At 43.4% G+C, this 18270-nt stretch overlaps 1 protein-coding gene across 1 annotated transcript in view; it reads right to left on the reverse strand.

Annotated features, from left to right (window-relative positions):
- The window catches only part of KCNU1 (potassium channel, subfamily U, member 1), a 144474-nt gene that overhangs the window by 14617 nt on the left and 111587 nt on the right, over nt 1–18270 (reverse strand). Inside the window, 4 exon segments of the mRNA XM_010838791.1 lie at nt 199–270; nt 7657–7843; nt 9173–9397; nt 12953–13049. Coding sequence (XP_010837093.1) covers nt 199–270; nt 7657–7843; nt 9173–9397; nt 12953–13049 — 581 coding nt within the window.

An 18270-nucleotide genomic window follows, 5' to 3' on the forward strand; every position in this document is an offset into this window, starting at 1 on the left:
ACGACAAGCTCTGCTGGATGACGTCAACATCACCAATCCAATAAAAGCCTAACATAACGTCCTGCAAGCACAGAATGGTCTCTGGGTCTCCTTCTGGGTCCTCAGTCCTTTGCCGGTGTATCCTAAAGGCAACCCTGGGTCATCGAGCACACAGGCAAAGACCTCTGCCTTGAATTCTGCCCTTGAAACACAACTTACTCAGTTCGGTGAGAATGGGGATCCTTCGGTACTTTGATTTCCTGGGATTGCTACTGAAGCACTGGGCGAACTCTGCAGAACAGACAACAGGGAGGAAAGGGGTCGATAAACGTAAAGGCGGTGGCTGGTGACACAGACAAGGATGCGGAAGCGCACCGTGGCTCCTGGTGCTTTATCTTAGCAAACCGACCCTCATGCCCAAATCCCAAATCCTTTTCTATAATTAGAAAAAAAAAAAAAAAACAAGTCCCAGCCTCTGCTTTCCAGTTTAGTGGTGTATGTGTGTTCCTCAACTTTTTTTGGCACCAAGGATTGGTTTCACGGAAGACAATTTTTCCATGGGATGGTTTCGCGATGATTCAAGTGCATTATATTTATCTCACACTTTATGTCTAATCTAAAGCCACTGCTGATCTGATGGGGGTTACCAGTCCGTGGCGCAGAGGTTGGGGACTCCCGTCCTAAATGACCTTTCAGGTGAATTGTGAAAACAGGTGGCGCTCGCCCCATCGTTGTTTATTGGCGAACAAAGTTTAAACATGATTGTTCTGTACCGTGTGGGGTCCCAGGTGATGGCTCAGGCAGGCAGTGCTTCAAACCACATCCTTTTGCTTGTAGAACTTTCAAGAAACTGTGAATAAGCAGGAGTGCCTCCCCAGGAGCGCTTGGGGATACACAGTCACTGGAGGGCTTCTGCTCCTGGTGCTTCTGCCTCTTTGGAGTCCTCCTGGCCTGAGGCTCTGCCCACATCCTCTTTCTTCTTCAGCAAGACTGCCTGCCTTCCAGGTCTGGTTGGTCTTCCCAATCCGTAACGTCTCGGGAACGCCTTAAAGACTGGGACTGGAGGTCACAGGGGCCTCCGTACTTTGCTTTTAGTTGCTGCCTTAGGAGACAAGGCCCTTCCTCTCAGTCCACAAGCCTCGAATGCCAGAGAGAGTCGGTGCCCAGCCCCGGCCCAGAACACAGCCTCAGCTCGTGTTGACAAATGAGGAGTTTCAAAAACAAGAATGACACCAGAGTCTTGGTCACCAAGTTAAACCCTCAAAAAAGGTAAAGAAAGAAAACGGAAGAGAGAAATAGGAATCTAGGATCCTGATTAAAAGCAAAGACACACAACCAAGCAAAACAAATACACGATGCTCTCATCGGGAGTTCTGCTTTAAAACTGCTGGTTAGGGATTTCCCTGGCAGGCCAGTGGCTACGACTCTGGGCTCCTGATGCAGGGGACCTGGGTTCAATCCCTGGTCAGAGAACTAGATCTCACATTTCGAAACTAAAGATCCCGAGTGCCGTGTGCCCCAACTAAGACCGAGTGCAGCCAAAACAACCAAAAAAATGCTCATTACCTTTCTTGAACTGTACTGAGAACACTATGCATGTAAGAGGGAAAAAATATCATGAAACTTAACAGTCTACTTGTCATCAAGATTCTCTGTTGCCTTGGAAGAAGTTGAAATATGTGGAGAATCTTTTGTTTCCCAAGCCAGGGAAGCGGTGGGGAGGGAGAGTGAGATGAACAAGTTTGGTTTGGTAAGAGAGTCTGAGAAACAGACGGAGGCGTGGTCATGGGGAAGCTGGCCACTGAGACAGGTCTGGAAAAGGGGAAATCCAGAGGGAGGTTTTGTTCCCAGATGGAATGCTAAGCTCTGCAGTGTTTACCACCTCTCCCATCTCCCCCAGAAACAGTCAGTAAAAGGGCCACTCCTGTTAATGCAGAGTAGAGCTGAGTACATTTCTGATTGCCACCAAAATGCTGAGTAGATTTAGGGTGAACACAGAAGCCACACGGGGTGGGGGCAACACATGCAGTTAACAGTTAGATCCGAAAGCAAATGGCCTTAGGATGTTAGCAAAACCCTTTTGCTCTCTGGGCGGAAACAGATGCCCTGGGGCAAACCTCACCCACACAGCTATTAAAGAGGATGGTTTGCCTGATGGCTAGAGATCAGATATCCAAACTCACTGGGAAATCTTATTGCTGATGGGATCTGAATACATTCAACTCTTTTTCTTAAATTTCTGGGATTGTCATCATGCAGAGAGTCTTGGGGGAAGTGAGATTCTATTTGATTTTCAGAGCCATACAAGGCGTTTCATTTGCTTTCTGTCCCTTCCTTCCTTCTTCCCTCCCTCTCTTCCTTCCTTCTTTCCACCCTCATCTCCTTTCTACCTGTCCTCTCTATGATTCTTTAAAGAGTATCAGCTCCAGGTTAGAACTGTGAACAGCCCTTTCCCCAATTACTACGTGTTGCAATATTTGCAAATTTTTTGCAATTTGCAAATAAATTTGCAATAAACAAAATATTTTCAGATAGTGAAGAGCACTATGAAAAAACCTAAGTTTTCGGGACTGACAAGGGAGGTGGCCTTACTTAGGGTGTGAAGAGGTTTCTCTGATATTGAAATGCCATCCTGAGTGATAAGCAAAAGACATCCAACGAGAGGGGACTAAAGGCAGGAAAGAGCCAGTATAAACAGGCTGAACGAGGAGGAAGTTCAAGCTCCTTACTGGCCTGCAAGACCCTACATGGTTTTCCTATAATTGTTATGGGTCACCATTATAGGACTGAAAGGAGGAAACTGATAAATTTATTATCTAATAAATACTTTCAAAAAATCCCTCTGGCTGCTGTGAACAGTAGAAACGGCAAGGAAGTAAGAATGATGACATCGAATGGTTACATGCAATCTATAAATTATGTCCCACGAGATCACCTTTGAAGACAAGGAAACTGACTCAAGGTTTATATACTTTGCCCAAGATTATCAGATCAGATCAGATCAGTCGCTCAGTCGTGTCCGACTATTTGTGACCCCATGAATCGCAGCACGCCAGGCCTCCCTGTCTATCACCAACTCCCGGAATTCACTCAGACTCACGTCCATCGAGTCAGTGATGCCATCCAGCCATCTCATCCTCTGTCGTCCCCTTCTCCTCCTGCCCCCAATCCCTCCCAGCATCAGAGTCTTTTCCAATGAGTCAACTCTTCCCATGAGGTGGCCAAAGTACTGGAGTTTCAGCTTTAGCATCATTGCTTCCAAAGAAATCCCAGGGCTGATCTCCTTCAGAATGGACTGGTTGGATCTCCTTGCAGTCCAAGGGACTCTCAAGAGTCTTCTCCAACACCACAGTTCAAAAGCATCAATTCTTCGGTGCTCAGCCTTCTTCACAGTCCAACTCTCACATCCATACATGACCACTGGAAAAACCATAGCCTTGACTAGACGGACCTTTGTTGGCAAAGTAATGTCTCTGCTTTTGAATATGCTATCTAGGTTGGTCATAACTTTCCTTCCAAGGAGTAAGCGCCTTCTAATTTCATGGCTGAAGTCACCATCTGCAGTGATTTTGGAGCCCAGAAAAATAAAGTCTGACACTGTTTCCACTGTTTTCCCATCTATTTCCCATAAAGTGATGGGACTGGAGGCCATGATCTTCTTTTTCTGAATGTTGAGCTTTAAGCCAACTTTTTCACTCTCCACTTTCAGCTTCATCAAGAGGCTTTTGAGTTCCTCTTCACTTTCTGCCATAAGGGTGGTGTCATCTGCATATCTGAGGTTATTGATATTTCTCCCGGCAATCTTGATTCCAGCTTGTGTTTCTTCCAGTCCAGCGTTTCTCATGATGTACTCTGCATACAAGTTAAATAAACAGGGTGACAACATACAACCTTGACGTTCTCCTTTTCCTAGATTATATTGCTTGCAAAGATTATATTGCCCAAGATTATATTGCTTGCAAAAGAGGGATGGGTTCTTACTCACCAATTAGTACTTATTTCAAAGCCCATGCTCTTTTAAGGGCTCCTTTGTAGCCCTATTAAAATATACCAGGTTGGATTGGCATTTTCAATAAAACACTGAGATCAGTTTCCCTTAAAGGGGAAATCCTCCTTCAAATTCCACTTTCTGATTCCAATTCCCTCTAAAAGGGCTTGGAAAATCCCAACTTTCAGAGGCAAATCTTCTTCTTGGATAGAGATGTGTCCACATCAGCTGGCGTAACTGTATAAGTATCTTTTCTGACACCAGCTGGGGCACAGAAACAGTTTCTGCCTGAACTCCATCCTTCCTTGTAAAGTAATGGTTAATGTGAATGGCAATTTGAATATGTATCTGATGACAGCTTGGGTACATTCTACTAATGTCAATATTTTTGCCACCTAGTAGTACACAGTATTATACCTGAAATCTTCCAGGCTGGCAGGGTGCTATTACAAAAGATTGCTTAATTGTAGATTACTGCTGTACGTTTAAATTTCAGTAGCATATTAAGTTGTCAGACTTAATTACCGTTATATGTTTAGATTATGCCACAGATTATTTAGTTCAGTACCTAGGTTTGCCAACCTGCTCTTGTGACATGACAGGGCAGTAATTAGAGCATCAGCTGAAAAATCTTAAGTTTTCCATGATGTCGTCCTTTAGCGAGTCTTCGGTCTCTCTGTCCTTCCATGTCCACCGTCCCTTGGGGGACCACTGGATGCAACAGACTTGCTGGTCCCAGACAGGTTTTATGTGTAACTTTGGCATGATCATGAAGACATGGAAAAGCCCGCTGAGGCCACAAAAGGCTCAGCAGACATGTCCAGAGCAAGAGTTCTCAGTCTTGATCTTATCGGCATTTCGCACTTGTACACTGCAGGATATTTAGCAGCATCTTTGACCTCTACCCACTAGATGCCAATAGCACCACCCCCCAAGCTGTGATAACCAAAACTGTCTCCAGACATTGTCAGCTGACCTATGGGAGTAAAACTGCCCCTGGTTGGGAACCACTGCCTTAGAGAAAGGAAAAGAAAATTGCCAGGATGCTAGATGCATGTTGGTGCTCAGCGTGGAAGAGCTTTTCTCCCTCCCTTCCTTTGTCTTCCTCCTTTCTACAATTGTGAAATTGTGGAATTTCACAATCCTTTATACTCTCAGTTCTTGGAGGTGATAATTCCCATCGCCACCTGCTTGGTCTGGTGCAAGGGGAATATTAGTATGAAATGGGAAGAATGGTTAAGAGAACTGATCAGGCTTCTCTGAGGGTTGGGAATTTCTCTATGCAAACTCCAGGGAGATTCCTGTGATGCCAGAACAACTGATGAGGTTTCTGAGTGACAGTCTTTGGCTATCTCCATGTGTGTACAACCTGAGTTTACTGCTGGCTACCTCTCTTAGGTAGCACAGGAGAGCCTGTCCAGACCTCTATTTCCTCATCACACAATGGGTGCATTGACAACCACACAAGGAAATAAGCAAGGTCTACACAATATACTTTTCTCTAAACCCTCCCTTTTGTCATTGGGGAGAGTACATACTCATACTTCGTGACGATTCAAACACTGTGACATCTCTTCATCGTCTCTTTCTCCCTCTCAACCCTTTTCCCCTCTTTTCTCTCTCTCTTTCTACTAAACCCATATTTGCTCTTTTAAGGGTAACCTAGCCTGCAGCAGAGTATGTGACACATACAAAATGAATATATTCTTGTTGAATGAATAAATGCATAAATGAGAAGAATCACTAGATACATAATAAAAGAGACTAGAAGTAACAATCATAGGTTTCTATATGGTTTAGCCTGTATAGGATGTAAGATTAAAAAATAATAGAAGGACAAGTCACTCGATGATTAGCTAGGTGGCTTACGACAGTCCACCCCCAGCTGTTACTGAGTGAGCGTTTTCATCTGTATATTGATGACATTGCCTTCAGAGTGAATACTTCTCTGTCCAATTTTAGAAAGTTGAAAGCACGATACACACACACACACACACACCATACAAATTTTGTGTAAATCTGAGTGCCCTAATTGCTAAGCTAAGGACTGACATACAGAACACAATGTCATTTGTATGCATCTCCAGATTAGCTCAGCAAAGGTATGGTTCACATTTTCTTAGTGAGGATTTTCAATGTAGTTTGATATTCAGGAACTGCTTTGCTATTATTTCACTTAACAAAAACCCCTGAAACTCCGGTTTAGGTTGAGTGGTGTTTGGCTGTGTAGTGCAGGTCTATGCAGTAGCTGACTTAATTCACCCACCAAAGATTTGATGAGATTATTCATTTATTCCTTTGTCCCAAGAGCCCTCCATTTTCCTTCCTAGCAACAGTACTAGGAGTCAGAGAGTGGTCTTTTGGTTTCCTGATTTCACTCGCGAACATGTCCATCCACTGTCATGACCATGAAAGCTTTGTGAAGGCTGGACTGTCTGCCCTCTTCAAGTTCCATGTGAAGTAGGACAGCTGTGGTCAGCAAGCCACGTGGTTGGAGGACGGAGTGCCCTATCTTAATACGAAGCATCCACATCCCCAAGGGAAACAGTTGAATCTGGGGTGGGGAGGCGCCTCCAACCAAGGGTTGTGTTCACTTCATGAATTGAAAATCTATTCTAAATACTGAAAATTATTCACCATAATATTTTCATATTAAGTGGCTAGTCATAAATTTTTAGAAATGGACTGATAGCTAAGCCTTTTCCTAATTTGAGGAGAAGGTAAGCCACGAGTCTGCCACAGGAATATACCTGAAGCACATTTTGGGCAAGTGAGATGCATGAAAACTCCTCACAGTCCACCTACTGGCTCACTTAAGTTGACTTAATAAGTGCATGTTACGCATCCACAGATGCTTCACAAGGGCTTCACTGGTGGCTCAGCTGGTAAAAATCCACCTGCAATGTGGGAGACCTGGGTTCAATCCCTGGGTTGGGAAGATCCCCTGAAGAAGGAAAAGGCTACCCACTCCAGTATTCTGGCCTGGAGAATTCCATGGACTGTACAGTCCAAGGGGTCACAAAGCGCTGGACACAACTGAACAACTTTCATTTCAGGCATCTATGGAATGACCATAATTGTACTGAGAGGAGTATAAAGGAGGAAGAGATGCAAACCCCATCCTGAAGCGATTTCCCCACTTCTCACCATCGCTTCCCAACCTGACACTTTTAGTTTATAGCAATTAGAAAGGACTTTAGGGCTAATCTTCTAAAAATTCATGTAGTGAAAGTATCTTGAAGACTGAAAGAGAGTTAGGCTTCATTCTGTCCAAGCAAAAAACTAAGAATAGTAACTTGAACATCTACTAGCTCCAACGAGAACTAACTGGCAATAATAATACTTGTTATTAACAATAATGAAATACCAATGGCCATGTTCACTGATAATTGATTCGTAACAATAAACAGCACTTACGACTCCATGATTTTCCTTAATATGAGAAAACAGTGTTAGGGGCATTCCAGTTAGGAGATGAACGTCACTTTTCACTGGACTAGGGTTCCCCAGGACTGAACTGTCCACTAACCACTAATCCTAGTACAGAATTCTCAGAGCTGGATGGGATTTTCCAAGCCATCCAGCTCCATTTCTCCTCCTCCCCATCATGAGCGTTTTTTAGAGAGGAGTTGACTCCCTTTCCTCATCCTATCCTCTCCAGCCCCTTTCTATCGGGGTGTGGTTCTTACGTGGCCCTGAGGGTGTCCGGGCCGAGCAGCTAATTCGCAGGTATCCGATGTTGAGCGTGGCCATGATGGGCTCTGTGTCCACCAAAGTCGGGCCACTGGGTGACTTACAGGAGGAGGAAAAGACAGCACACATGGAACACTCCTCTATGTTGACTGCATGGAGGTCCACGGAATAGAGTGCAGATCCCTAAGGAGAGAAAATCCGGTGAGAGGACACTTCTCAGATGGCGCTGGTACACTGGGGATGATGCAAGCTTCTGAACCAAAGCTGGCATCGAGTCACCTAGATGACTCAAGTGGGAGGAGAAGGGGGCAGCAGAGGATGAGATGGTTGGATGGCATTGTCAATTCAATGGACATGAACTTGAGCAAATGCCCGGAGATAATGAAGGACAGGGAAGCTCAGAGTACTACAGTCCATGGCATCGCAAAGAGTGAGTCACAACTGAGTGGCTGAACGACAACTCAGGATAACAGTGGTGAGGAAAACATCGCATCTAAAGATCGAGAGGTCACCTCTGCATCCTCACAATGCTGCTTTTGGGGGCCCCTCCTGGAAACTGGATCAATTAGTAAAGTGGCGGTTGCTCCTTTGGTGGAGAAATAGGGAGAGATCTGGTCCCACCATTAGGTGGCTGAGATGCAGTTACTGGTGATTCCTGACACCAGCTGAATCTGGAGACTTCTTGTCATTTTCTTTCCTCCCTTTCGACGGACTGAGGTGGTGCAGGGAATTTTATGGTGACTTTTTTAAAAGCAATACAACTTGCTTCCTGAGACAGCTGCTTTTAAAGAATACTTCTGATATATTGATAGCATTTCTTGAAAAATCAAATGCTTTCGTGCATCTCACACTGCCTATGTATATTTTAATCCAGGAAAATGGCGGCCTGTAATGAGATACTGATCTCTATGTTGGTTCAGAGCAAAGACGATTACAACCCACAGTACCACAGGGGCCTAATGGACCCGTTTCTCAGAATTCCTCCTTTTCATACATCTATCAAGGACCACATGGCATTATGCGTTCCATAAAAGACGAGTTTGCAGAGCACAGCCTAGGAAGGCTGGCTAGGATCAGCTCAGGTGTAGACACTAGGTCAGAATCAGATTCAGAAATGCAGACAAACTCTTTACATAAAGGCCACACACATGGTCATTAATATAAACATGAAAATATGTCGATTCAAATCCTAGTCCAGCTACTTACCCACCGTGAAAACTTGGACAGGTAACTTCCTTTCTCTGTGCCTACAGTTCAGCATCTTTAAAATTTATACTATGGGGTTATTTGGAGGGTTAAGTGAATTAGTATGTGCAACCTGCTTCAAACCATTTCTGGTACCAGTAAGCACTGTATAATTGTATAAAATACTGTACAATACATTATTGATGTATTATTAGTATCATGATTAATCTTAACTAGTATTATAGTAATATATATATAATATATAATAATATAATGTAATTATTATAATCATTATAACCATTCACTATTCCTTACTGTGACACTTACAGGCAGAATGTATATCTGGGGAAAATTCCGGATAAATCGCCATTCTCTCTGCAGGTAATCCAGAGACCCAATGAACACAATGTCCTTCAGCTCCTGACGGGTATAGTTGCTAGCTCTCAATGGCATTACAAAATTCCGAAGTCCCATCAGTGTTGAGTGGGCATCTCCAAAGATACATGCTACAATGTGGTTCCGAAACTCGTATTTTGCCTTGTCAGTTCGTTTCTAAGCATAAGCAGGCCAGACTCTGGTCATTTTTAGAAACAAGATGACAGTCCCTTAAAGAAGGCTCCTTCCCCACATTCCAACTCTTCCAGGTATATTAACACTAGCACTTTCATAACAGTAATCAGATTCTGCAAATTCTCCTAATAACATGGAACATGGACAATTATACTTTATATCTTTTCCTGGTGTTCCTGCTTATTTCACTTTTTCCAGTTTTATATTAGCTTGGAGTGCCTCCATGAAAATTCAGATTGGTATCATTCCTCAAGTTGTGAAACCACTGAACCAAATGGGGAAAATAGCTCTCATTTTCATTACATGTTTTTAGCCTCATATATGCGCTCCAGTGTTCTTGCCTGGAGAATCCCAGGGATGGGGGAGCCTGGTGGGCTTCCATCTATGGGGTCACACAGAGTTAGACACGACTGAAGCGACTTAGCAGTAGCAGCAGCAGCGTGCTATGGTGGGCTTCCCTGATAGCTCAGATGGTAAAGAATCTTCCTGCAATACAGGAGATCTGAGTTTGATCCCTGGGTCGGGAAGATCCCCTAGAGAAGGGAATGGCAACCCATTCCAGTATTCTTATCTGGAGAATTCCATGGACATGGGAGCCTGGCTGGCTACAGTTGCGGGGTTGCAAAGAGTCAGACGTGACTGAGCAACTAACACACACACACACACAGACACACACACACTATCGTACAACTCCCTGAAAACTTAAAACACCCCAAATCCTGTTGCTAAACTTATGTCTTCTAGCGAATCTTGAAAATTACACCACGTTGTACAGTATGACGCAGTTTTCAGTGGATTTTCATACATATGAAAACACATATATTAGTTTGAACCACATGAAATTGCCTTCTTCTGGGTCAAAAATGGTTGACTACTGGCAACTTCATGTGGTTCCACCAGCTACACTGAATGGATTCCAGAGAACTCCAGAGTTGAGGAAATTTATCACGAAAAATGCACAAAATAAAAGGTTACAAACATTCTGTTTCATCTCAATCATCTGATTATGCCCTCAGAATCTTATCAGCATGGCTGATTTTTAGCATCTCTCCTATACTTTTAAGCTGAAGACAAAACAATATATGTGACGGATATTTAGATCAGGTTTCTCCCACATTCACAGAGACTTTTAAAAACAGTAAGCCTCACTTTTATTGAAAGGAATATTTTTTAAAGGAATATTTCTGTAAGAAACATTTTAAGTCTCTGTGATTGATTTCAGGGATTGAGTCAATGTCATCTTTCGTGGTGCTGGGATGGGTAGAAAAAGCACTGATTTTGTATTCTGGTTGTCATTCATGTATGACCATAAACTAGCTAGCCTCTCTAAGCCCCAATTTCTTTACATCTAAATGATTTAAAACTAAAAGTTAATTCTGTTGTGGAAATGGGATAATAGGTTGAAATTTCAGTACTTCTGTCTTTAACTGTTTTCAATAACTATTTAATCCAATCTGAATCACACTGAATTCCTAGATTTTCAGAGAAGGACTCTTGGAAACTGGTAGAGAACTTGCTAAATGCATTGACAAGCCGTTCCCGCTTGAGAGTGTTCTACATTCCTGAGTAGATGAAAACTCAAAATATTTCAAAGGGATGTATCATTCATCCTTATGCCAGTCCATCGCTGGTTAAAGAACAAGCTTCTGTGAAACAGGGGCTGCTGAAATTTAACAGGATAGATAAGTCACATCTGACATCTCAACAATTAGAGTTTGTTCTATTAGCATAGACTGGGAAATACTCTTTCTGAAGGGAATGGCCCCGTGAGGGGACACAAAGCTACTCATCTGGAGATCCTTTCTAGAGAGTGATATGAATCTTAACCAAATCCATTAAATAATTGTCTCTGGCTAATCCGATTAGTTTTAACTTGAATAATGATGCCTCTAACAGTATTTAATGGAACAGCTCTGAAGTCCAGAAATCGCTCTTCTGAGTAGAACTAAACAATTAGGAACAAGATACATGGCATAGGGCATTAACGGGCACAGCTAGCAAGGCAATTTCTCCAGGGAACTGTGGCACAAAACTGTCTTCCCACTGAGAAAGATGGTGGCTTCGGTAGGAAAGAGGGGAGTGCACTATTTGCTCCAAGTTGTTACTTTTCTGCAAATCGAACCAAGTTCAAAGTTGGCCAAAAATTTGCAACCTATACATTTCTCCTCTATGATCACAGTTTCAAAACTCTTAGAACCTCTTAAACTAGAAGCCCTTCTAAATTCATCAGAAGACTCGGTTATATTTCACATCAAGTGCCATAAGGGGACATCTCTCAGCAAGCTATCTGGGGACTTACTAAACGGGATAAAGAAACATCTGCTATTTCCATCTCTTGGTCTCTTGAATGCTTCCATCTGCAGTCACCTCCCAACCTTTCTAAAGATGTCCCTCCCACTGAAAACATGTTTGCCTTCCTGCTCAACGGATGTTTGTTTCATTTAAGATAAGACATACTTTCTAAAATGATGAGCTTAGGCAGTCCTAATAGTCTTTCAGTTGATATGACAGCTCTGACAACTTTGTGCTTCTGATCAAATGATTGATTATGCTTTTTATAAGAACTGGAACGTATTTTGTCAGGACATTGGCACTGAGCACAAGGATTGCGTGTGTGTGTGTGTGTGTGTGTGTAACAGAAAAAAGTGAACTAAACTACTTTTGGAAAGCAAGAAAAATACATAGTTATCAATTAGTCATAGCTGAACAAATTATACAGGGTTCTTACAACATGTAAGTAATCTTTTATTAGTTTATTTTAAATAAAAAAAAAATAACCTTTTGTTAGTTAAATTTACCAGCTACTGCTTGAAAGTAAACCACTGAGATTGTACTTGAGTTTCCAACTCTGAGAATAGATGGAGATCGAGAAAGTGGGTGTCAGAGCCTGGGATTAGGATCCGAGGTGTTTACATCTTGGTTGCTGGCATTTCACTGAACTCAGTTAGTTTGTCTCCTTGGGAGGACAGAGTCAAGGACAGAATTCTACATCTATATGAATTCACCCATGCTGTGTGCTGTGGGAGGGCCAAGCACTACAGAGCTACATCCGTGGCTAATACATTCAGTATACGTATAACCAGCTTTAAGAAAAAATACTATAAAAAAATTCCAACTTTGAAAACAATAAATTAAGGAAACATTTATCTACTTTTAAAAAAAGGAAAGACTGCAGAGTTCTTGTAAACAGTATGTTCCCCTGGTACATGTAAATTAACCAGATTTACTAGCAAAACAGAAAAGTTTCAGGAGAACATTATTCTGAATAACTGACTCAGCTGAACTATTAAAGGAAGGAGAAAGTGGTTGAAGAATCTGAGCTAACGTGTTTTAAACCCTGGCATATTACCCACAAGGTTGTTGTCAAATGCCCCATCTGTTACCCTGCATATATTTAGATGGCTCGTGAGGCTGTATTTTTCCTTCAAAATGCACAGTTTACAAAGAGAAAGGGCAGGTGCTTATGACTAGCAGGAGGACACCATCTACCCTAAGAGAAGCTCGAGTCTATCTGAGATTTGGCGCCAGGTCACCTACCAGAATCATCTTGTTCAAAGGGGTGGCTCTACACCAGTGAAACATGCCGCTGCTATCGAGGCGGTCAGACTCCTCTTCCATTTCGCAGAAAAAAGTCCTAAATGTGGAGAAGGGACAGTTAGCCTGGGAACACTCGGGGCTCTGGCTAACAATGCCTGATACCAAACTTGTTGAGCCCTGAGCCCAAAGTGAATAACACAGGGAAAGCAACCTTAGGTCTGTGAGACTCCAGAATAAAGATTCATGTCTGAAGGACAGCAAGGGGTCATGTCTTCAGAGCTGAAGGCACATTAAGCACGCTGGGGCAAAAGCCAACAAGAATTGTGTGCAAGTGTGTGTGTGTGTGACATACAAGTCTCTCTTTTTACCTTAGATTAGATGTGTTCTAAAGGTAGTTATGTCTGCTTAAGTTTTGCCCTTAGTTTTGTTACTGTTTTGATGCTACTGCTGTTTGGGAGAGATCATGAGAGATGTTTTGTGCACCCTAATCTAGAACTTAAAGCGTTAGGAGATCCAGTCATGAGTGCTATATCTCTCTCCTTAGCCTGTTTTCTTCTCCTCTCCTGTCCAGATCTTTTCTTATGGGTCCCGGTTGAAACATCCTTACTCATTAAATGCATTTTGCATCCTTTACAGCTTGCATCTCACTGGCCTGCATTTGACTAAAACTTGCTCAAACCTTGGTCTAAGTCTTGGCAAACCCTTCCATATGATCGCCCCACACTGTAGTCAGCCACAACACTTGTCATGCCATAGAGTCAATCACCAAAAAGGCTGGAAGAGGCTTAGAAAAATTCCACTCCCATCCTGAGGAACATGTGCCTGTGAGAGAAGAAAGGACACCCTAAAGGGATCACCGAGAGGTTTGGGTTAGAAAGGACTATTCAAGTTGAGAGAATCCAGGCACAGGCTGCAGAAACAACCTCAAAATCCCAAGGGCTTAATCTAACATGGGTTATTTCTCACACACACTATTCATTTTACTGAGGTGAACAGGTGTCTCTGCTCCACACAGTCACTCAGCGTCTTCAAAGGAAAGAAGATCTACCATATTAAATTGATTGGCATGCCCCCCTGGAACTCACATCCTCCTTTGTCATCAAGGCAAGAGAAGAGAAAGAGATGAGAGAGTCAGGCTCAGGCATTTAACTGCCTTGGCCCAAGTCAACCAGCCATTGTACCTCACATTTCACTGGCCAGAACGAGTCACGGGGCTCCTGCAGGCTTTATGGGGCTGAGGAATCGGGAAGCATTTGAAATGTCTGCTGAGCATTTCTGTCTCTTTCAGAGACTTTACCCCTTAGTTCATGGATAAAATTCAAAGAGCTAACAGACTGAAACCTGACACTTGAATATACTGATGAGGTTGAGATTACTGGTATTCACAATTTCCCATTCTCCTTTCCTGCCTTAGCAGATGGACAGGTTAGGTGAGGCAACGTGATTCGCTCTGGCCAATGACATGTGAGCAGTCATGGTTGACATAGGGAGAAGTCCTCAGGTGAGCCTCCATACCTCCTCCTAACCCATTGTAGAGATGACCAGCCTGAGTATATGAGTGATGATGAGCTGATTCCTTGCCTTCCTGGCCCATGTTGGACATGTAACATGAACAAGAAATATGGGTTGTGCCAAGCCGCTAAGGTTTCTTGGTTGCTACCACAGTATTAGTCAGCCCTATTCTAAAACAATTACCTTTTCCAAAATATTCCATAATGTGAGCAACTGAAGAAGTCCCTAAGACATGTTTTCTGGAGGCAAATAAATTTTGAGAACAGTAACTCCTCTTTGAAATTTACCCCACACCTTAGCATATGAAAGGTTCTGAAAAGTCTTGCAAAAGAGATATCATTTGAAATTTGTATAATTCAGTGTTTTACACACTTCTTTGACTGCAGAAACGTTACTATTTACTTAACTACCTATACTTATTTAAACACATCTGTTACGATGCCTTTTCCAACATACTGTACCATGGCACACTATGGGTTCAGCCCTGGTAACCAGTAGCTTAAGATAGCATTCTCCTGTAAGATTTTACTATTCATCCATAGAGTAATATGACCTATTTCTCTTTGTGCTGAAGGGTTAGGGGTATTCTCTGTGAATTAACACAGCTTGTTATTTGATACCTGGTCAAAGACTCAGACTCCAACATAATAACAAGCAATATTTGCTCTCTTTGACCAGGTTAATTTCTACACTGCTATGTAAAACCATAATTTTTCTGACAAAGGAACTTAGATTGACATGTCAGATCTAAAGTAATGGGATAGAGAGAGGACACAGATAGAGAAGCTGAGGTAGGAGGCTTGAGGCAGAAGGGTTTAGAAGGGTTTGGAAAAGCAGAGAGGCTAATTGCTGATGAGATCAGCCAAGGACTAGGTGCAATTCTTAATTTTCCTCTGCATTTAATCTCCCTACAAGCTTAGTGATTCCAGTCATCTACCTAGCCAGAAGACGTTGTAATATAAGCCTCAAAGTCAGCTTGACTAAAATAAGCTACCTTGTTCATTCAAATTAACGTGGCTTTTTGTGGTTTCAATATCCATAAGTCATGAGCCCCAACCCAGAACCCTAAGAGCCAAACAGGCACACTCTTAATGGTGATGGCTAAACAGGACCATGGTGATCATTAAGGGGAACACACCAAAGACCCATATCTGGTTTTGATTTTTATCAGGACTTGGAGAATGGGCTGTATTACTCATTCATAGAATCTTCTTCTCCCATCATGTGTAGCTTTCTCGACACTATGCCTCAAGTGCTAATATAACGTAGCTAAGTTACCGTCAGGAGGCGGCCCTCAGTGCCCAAGTCTGCAACAACTGTGCCTACTCTTCTGCTCACTTTCTTCAGCTTTTTTTTTTTTTTTTTGCCGCTTCCTCTCGTTCTTCCTCTCCCAAGTGCACCCCCCATAATGAATAAAGCGTCCTTGGTCTGGAAATGAAATGCCTTTTTGGCAAATGGAAGATGATCTCCTTCCAAGCACATTTTAACTTGACTCAGAGTAGCAAATAAGTCACTGTACACATTTCTATCATAATAAAAAGCATGATCTATGTACGCAAGCTGTCACAGACAACGTCTTTCTTCATTCCGACGTTATGGAAAACAGATAGGCCTTAGAGGAAACACCTGTTGGAGACCGGCATTAAAGAGAAGGCTGAGAAGGAGACCCGCTTCATCATAAAGGCATCCATCTGGTGTCTTCGCCAAAGCAAAACCTGATGTGATTCAGTTCACCACCCCTTAACTAAAGCACCCTCCTGCCATATGCCTCACAAATGACATGATCCTTGCAGAAATATACTTCCCTAAAGAGACGAATAAATCATCCATGAGAATGTGGAGCACCAGCAGTCTGAGGACTTAGAAACCAGGACTGGAACATAAAGGCCGGGTCTGTTGGACGGAGAGGTAGCCGCACGGCACCATCCAGGTTATCAGAGCAACCTGAGGAGCCTCTTGGGTGAGGGCACTTTCTGTGTAAGACAGCCTGGCAAGAAGCCAGGTGGGAGTCCCCTGAGAGGGCCCTGTTTGGGATGAGAGTGGGGTTTTGGTCACAAGACCGGCTTCTTGTTGTCTGAGCCAAGTGGGAGAACCAACTTCCAAAGGGGAGACCCCAGGAGGCACTGAACCTTGATATGTCCTTGGAGTCAGGTCTCGCCTTCTGCCTTGGGGAGCTGATGGGCTTAGTGTGCTGGGTGAACAGCATGGCAGCCGCCCACCCGGGACGTGGGGAGCAGTACCGGGAGGAAGCCATCAGCAGTCTTTGCTGACAACTGCCTTGCTTCAGGCTGCTTTGATGTTCATGAAGCAAACATCTTGTGAACCCAAGCTTGGACCTGTCCCAGCTAAGGAAGGCAGGCTCTTTCCTCTCTGCTCTCTGGAACCATTCTGAAGAAAACTGCTACTCTGCCCGGGGCCACAGCAACCTATCGTGTATGAATCCTGTCCCTTGGCAGCCGTCCCCAATCTTTTTGGCGCCCTGGACTAGTTTTGTGGAAGACGATTTTTTCCATAGTCTGAGTCGGGGGATGGTTTGGGAATGATTCAAGTGCACTAAGTTTATTATGCATTTTATTTTGAACATTATTACATCAGCTCCCCCTCAGATCATCAGGCTTTGGATTCTGGGAGTGGAGATCCCTGACTTAAAGGAAAATAGAAACAAGGGACCACGGGCCTTTGGTTTCCAGTGGTGGCGCCTGAGGTGACAGAGATCCAGCCGTGCAGGGAAACCTCTATGTACAAGGGGGGCGAGGTTTCAGGGCCAGGTTGGGAAGCATGGTTTCCCCGAATGTAAGTCGGCTTCCATATTTCCTCCAACAAACATTCTTGACTCTGATTATTCTTGAAAATGATCCAATAGAGGAGATCCTCCACTGATCACAACATCTATTAGAAAGTTCAAAAGGCACCCACAGTTCCTTTTTTGGTTTGTTTTTGCAGGGTTCATTTTTGGATGTGTTAGGAAACCCTGGCTTGCCACCCTTCCATGTAAAACCTCTAAAACTCCACAGGTGGCTTGTAAATTCTGAGGAGAGAGGTTGCTGGCCTGGATGCAGAACCATATATTTTTTTGCTCAAGACTTGAGTTGAATAAAAATAACATGCTTTGTCAAGTCTTAGCACAGGGAGAAGGACAAGTCCCTTGGCCGAGTGTTGGGGAGGAGAGGAAGAATGGGTCCCTGTGTCGGGGAGTTCCAGTGCCCTTCTAGGCTCAATCTTTGGGAAAATCCACTGCTACTCCTTCTTGAAAGCAGTGTTCAAGTTCTCACCAAAAATGGAGGGGGCAATCTTCAGTCCCAGATGCCTCTGGAGCTGCGGAGGATTTTGAATCTTGCGGGCTATAGCTGCTTTCTTCCCAAGGACTCAGCACAGACGTAGCAACAGGGCTTTGCAGTTCATATTTAACCCAGAAATAGTCACTTATCATCAATTCAGACTACCATCTTTTGTGTTCTGGGAGAGAGGAAATCACCTAAAATTGGGGAACATGAGGGCATTTTGCCTACTCTCTGCTTCCCCCCACCTCTCTCTCAAACTTACACACATATACATACACCACACACACACATACACGCATGCTAGAGTCAAACTTCAGAATATGAGCCTTTATGGTCATATTATGATTTCATTTTTCTGGGTTGCACCCTGTCGCCATTTACTCATTTCAAAGCATTATTTTCACCTTGGAGAGAAACTTAAGGTATAAAAACATGGATAAATTTTGCAATCCTTTCACCTAGGAACCTGTGCATAGGCAAGCAGAAAAGGGCCCCCGGGAGCACTGAGAAGCCTTCTGCTACTGC

The sequence above is a fragment of the Bison bison genome, unplaced genomic scaffold (assembly GCF_000754665.1).
Source record: "Bison bison bison isolate TAMUID 2011002044 unplaced genomic scaffold, Bison_UMD1.0 scf7180017864105, whole genome shotgun sequence".
Lineage (NCBI taxonomy): Eukaryota > Metazoa > Chordata > Mammalia > Artiodactyla > Bovidae > Bison > Bison bison.